General features: G+C 34.8%; 1 protein-coding gene across 1 annotated transcript; it reads right to left on the bottom strand.

The window, feature by feature from the left end:
- Nucleotides 1-474: 474 nt before the first annotated feature.
- On the bottom strand, nt 475-3,782 carry LOC132277772 (uncharacterized). The gene is made up of 2 exons (XM_059779621.1): nt 3,597-3,782; nt 475-981 (listed from the first exon to the last, which is right to left on the bottom strand). The coding sequence occupies exons 1-2, from the start codon at nt 3,780-3,782 to the stop codon at nt 475-477; spliced, it is 693 nt and encodes a 230-aa protein (XP_059635604.1).
- Between the last annotated feature and the right edge of the window lie 1,465 nt (nt 3,783-5,247).

Here is a 5,247-nt window from a genome sequence, read left to right as displayed (position 1 = left end):
CACATAATCAAATAAAATGCACTTAAATAATAAATTAAATACCATTAAATACTAAGAATATCCTTTTTAAAATTAGGGGTATTACACATTACATCCAGCACAACTATGTACAGGCAACTGCCTAATCTCACAGGTATCCACCGTTACACAAGAATCAATCACTGTATTTTCTCATTTCCTCTATGGACAATCCCTCTTCATGTAGCCCGACTGACCACACCGAAAATAAACTCCGGAACTAGGTCGATCAAGAAGACACTCCGCCTTGCAGTGTCCTGACTGTCTACAGTGATAACACAACAAACTCATCCTAGAGGACCCCGAAGAAACACTAATAATAGGAGTAACACATGCCGTCCACTGCCCCTGAGAAAACAACGAAGCACCTCTGTACCTTTTTCTATCCTGGCTCCCAGAAAAAGTACTCACATTTGTACCTCGTTCCTGAGAACCCACAATACCACTCCTTTCTTGTTAATCTTTGGCCTCTGTTTCTGCCATCAGTGCTTTCGTAACCGCTTCCGAATAATTCTTCAATCCCAAAAGTGTCACCCCCGGCCTAATAGAACGATTTAGACCGTACACAAACCGCCATGTCTTCTCTTCTTCGTTCCCTGACACATCTGTAGTGAAACGTGAAAGAGACGTGAACTTATTCTCATACTCTGTCACTGACATGTCACCTTGTTCAAGCCCGTCAAACTGCGTCCTCAATTCCCGTCTCTTGGTCTGCGGGAAATACTTATCAAAGAAAAAATTCTTAAATGAATCCCAACTCATACTATCAATATTGTGTGCACTAGTCATGGTCTTCCACCATACTGCCGTGTCTTTAACAAACTTATACGTGGCTAAGGTGGTCTTCAACCGATCATCAGGTATATCTATTGCCCTTAAATGCTTTTCAACTTCATCAAGCCAGTCGTCTGCAACAAACGGGTCTGGACCTCCCTCGAATGCTACTTTAATGAATTTATTAAACTGAAAAAGGTACCGAAGATTCTGTAATACCCCTAAATTTTCTAATTTCTAAGGTTTTATTTATTTATTTATTTATTTATCATTTTAATTATCTACATGGCTATTTGAATTGGTTGTGCATTTGTGTTAGGATTTTTCATTTTAATTATCTATGTGGCTATTTGAATTGGTTGTGCATTTGTTTTAGGATTTTCTTTGTTTGTCAGTTAAATATTAATTATTTAGTGTTTGATTTATTTCATTATTTTTAGGGTTTATTGTATTTCATTATTGTTATTTTATTTTTATTTTTTTATGTACTTGACTAATTGAATTGTTGTTAGGTGTTTATTTAGTTGTCATTTAAATGGTCATTATTTAGTTGTAATTTTTTTTTTATTTAATTGTAAATTTTTCTTTGATGTTATTTTTATTTTATTTTATTTATTTATTTATTATTATTAGTTTTTAGTTAGTTGTATGGATGGGTGATATATATATTAATTATATATATCTATATTAAAGTATTATATATATATATATATACACATATATATATATATATATGTATGTAAATATACATAGATGTATAGGGACCTATATTTCGTACAGTAGTTAGTGGTTAGGCTGCTTGTTATTGTTGTTATGTTAGTTAGTATATAACATATATTTTATATAATATTTAACATAGCAACTGGTGTGTTACAAGGTTAGCATATTAGTGGGTTCCTTTGCCAAACGTGGCTTTAAGAGGGTGGACTAGTTATGTTAGGTCTGGTACCTATGTTGTATTAGAATTAGGTTTTATATTTTATTTATATATATATATAGTTTGCTGATGGGTTTGTAAAAGAGGAACAAGACAGAAAAGAAAAAAACAAGAACAGAGCAGCGGCGCGAGAGAGAAAGGAAAGAGAGGAAGAAAGAAGGAAAAAGAAAGAGAAATTGGGAAGAAGGGCGTAGTATTTTTGGGCCGAAATTCTTGGGGCAAGTCCTTGTTCTATTCATTCTCTTAGAATCGTGTTCGGTTCATCTCTAGAATGATGCTAGGATTTAATTACAATTATAAATTTAAAAATTTTCATGCCAAAAAGACTAACTGAATATGAGGTTTATGGGTTTGTGTATATATAGATAGCTATATATATTCATGTGCACACTTGCTAGTTTTCTGAGATTAAATATACATGGGCATGATTTAAATTATTTTTGTGGGTCTTGTGAATTGATGACCGACTCATGGCTGGTAGGATGTATGTGGGTTTTGCGAATTGTTGTGGCATCACAGAATGAGTTGTTCTGTTGGGTTAAAAATAATAATAATAATAATAATAATAATAATAATAATAATAACAATTAAAAAGTAAAATTAAAATTAAAATTAAAATTAAAATTAAGTATATATATCCGGGTAGTGGTTTAAATATAAGAACAATTAATATATACCATATAAGAACAATTATCGTAAAGGATGGTAGTATGTTAATTGATCATGTAACGGTAAATGACTTTATCTGCCTTATAAACTACTCCCATGATACTTATGCTATCTTGCATTGTTATATCAATTGTTCCAGTTTATAGACTATTAATGGTCATATATGCATGGGACTATATATGTATATGAACGTATACATACTTGTATAGAAGTGTATAATGGAGGACCATTGTCAGGATATGGTCTTAGCAGCACCATTGTTAGGATATGGCTTGCTGATATATGTAAGGGCTAGCTATTAAGTCTAGACCTATACGTTGTGTCATACCATTGTCAGGATATGGTTATGACTTTAAATTGTGCCATTCTCGGGATATGGCTACAGTTACTTAAATATATTTTAATTGGGTACCATGATACGAGTTTGAGATCTCGGGATTGATGGTTAGGGTTGGCGTATATTGCCAGAGGAGATGAGTAGCTGGTTATAAGAATGTGAGTGCCCTGGTAGAAGAGGTAGTCATGACCACCTTGTGTGTGCGTATATGAGACCTACTATCCGGTTGAGGCTGTCTTATGATCTAATGAAAGTCTATAGTGTGTGTACTTATGTATATTGACCTACGTAGTTATTGCATGAGTCAGATTAGAATGTATCGTTTCTCGGGTCTCTGTTTGGGATGTAGTAGAAAGGGCTTGTTCGTGGGTTTTGACCCACCTTTGTTGTTATCTTTTCAGGTCCTCGACAGTTCCAGACATAGAGTCAGTTCGTGCAGAACAGAGGCCAGACTTCATCACTCTTCCGGTGTCATTGACGTAGGACTTCCACTATGTTTTTATTATTATTTATTATTTTGAGTTAGACATTTATTTATTTTGTCTTTAGTTGGGATTTTGATTAGGGGTCCACACCGTATGGATTCCCAAGTTGTACTTTGGAGGTTTTATTCCTATATGGGAATTTATTGGAGATTAACGTATTAGAGGTTTTATTGTTTAATTATTATTTTAGGTTTCCCTTTCAGCGTGATTTATTTATTATTTTATTTCTTCTTGTATTTTGTGCTTGTTTATTATTGATTGGCTGATATCCAATGATTTTGTGCGCGGACCTGATCAACCCATGTTCCGAAATTAGGGGGTATCACAGATTCCGCTCCATCCCCGTCTCCTATGGGTCAATAGCCGGTTGTGGTACCACTTGAAGAGCTGTGGTACTCGCTAAATTCTGAAAGGCTGAGGCTACAGCCCTTGCTAATGGAACATTGTCCTCCGGTACTTGTGGATTTTCATCCACTTCTTTAACTTGGTGCTGTCCCAATGAAACCCTATCCGGCTGGGATATCCCTTTACCTACTCGCTCCTTAACTTCATCTGGATCCATCTCTCTACATCACCCTCAAGCGTGGTTCTACAAAAGCAACTATACGATCAAAACGAGAATACAAGAAATAGCTCAATCCACGAGCTATGGTGCTCACACTATTCATTCGATAAGAACTAAATATTTATAAACGCGCTAATCATACATACATCCACTCCCTAGTGGATGGACGACCACAACATAAACCTAAACATGCAACTATGTCCTAAAATAGGATCATAACTATCGTGCTCAAATAAAAGTTGTCACATCCTATTATATATGTTTTACATAACTCGTGCTCAATTACATGCAATAAGAACTCATATAACATGCTTTTAATAATAATAACACTTAACAATTAAGCACGTAGTCAACTAAGCATACTTTCATCAACAGTAACAAGTAACAAGTAAACATGTAGCAAATCGATCATGCTTTAGACAAATTTATTCATACAAGTAGTTGCACATAAACATTTAGCATCAACAATTAGGCATGCTTCTACATTCATCAAATAACAACAAATCATGCTTTTACATTCAACAATTAATAAACTCAATGAGTAACGAACACTTAGACATATAATAAACATAGTAACATCTAAGCACATAAGCATATAACAATAAGTCATGTTTTTGAACCAAAAAGTAATAACCATATAAGCACGTAATGTCGTCAAAACCAATTCTAACTCATCTAGGTCAACCCTACCTGTCATCCTTAGGTTTTCAAACCTAAAGCTCTAATACCAAATTTGTAATGACCCAAACTAGGGGTCCGAATCGTTAACCGGGTCTTTCACCAAATCTGAGGACACACTAGGGGTAAAATGGTCATTTTTCACTGTGAAATGGTAATAAGACCTTAAAATAGTCAAATGAGGTCTAAAACAATTATTCTAGTTATTCCATAATACTCGGTGAAGTTTTACAGTCACTGGATATGAATTCCCAAAATACCCTTTTCCCGGTTCAAAAGGAATCCCGACACTGTCCCACTAAAATGATTATAACTCTCAACATGAGTGGAATTTGGAGATGGGGTTGATCTTATTGGAAATTTAACTCAAAATCCTTAAATATGGGCTCAAGAATGACCCTATTTGGGTTCGAAACGAAGAAATTATGACCATTCAAAGTTGTGTGCTCAAAACTAACGAGCTGACAAGGGAAAAATGCACATTGGAAGACTTGAACTGGTTCAAGATTCTTGAACCGGTTCAAGATGGGCAGTATGCCCACTCGAGAACCATTTGCACCCTTTGAACCGGTTCAACTGGGGTTGAATCGGTTCAAAACACCCAGAACCCTGAAAATACCCTAGAAAGCTTAAAATCTTGAATTTTTACATTTTTGCACTACTTTAGTCCTTATGTAACCTTATTTAAAGCTCAAACCTGCCCCAAATCTTTCATTTGACAGTATAAAAACATAATTAAACTCTCTTTCATTCAAATAAACCGAATACAAGCCCAATACATCAT

This window comes from Cornus florida, unplaced genomic scaffold (genome assembly GCF_030987335.1).
Source record: "Cornus florida cultivar Cherokee Brave unplaced genomic scaffold, ASM3098733v1 CherokeeBrave_3.0.0_Hap2_Chr10, whole genome shotgun sequence".
Classification (NCBI taxonomy): Eukaryota; Viridiplantae; Streptophyta; class Magnoliopsida; order Cornales; family Cornaceae; genus Cornus; species Cornus florida.
The sequence above is the reverse complement of the archived record's forward strand: the minus strand, read 5'-3'. Positions and strand labels throughout refer to the sequence as shown.

What these genes read in the sequence shown, in the direction of transcription:
- LOC132277772 (XM_059779621.1), bottom strand. Translation starts at nt 3,782, where the DNA reads ATGGATCCAGATGAAGTTAAGGAGCGAGTAGGTAAAGGGATATCCCAG. An exon ending in GTACCACAGCTCTTCAAGTG is followed by an intron (nt 982 to 3,596) that starts GTACCACAACCG and finishes TACCTTTTTCAG; the next exon opens with TTTAATAAATTCATTAAAGT.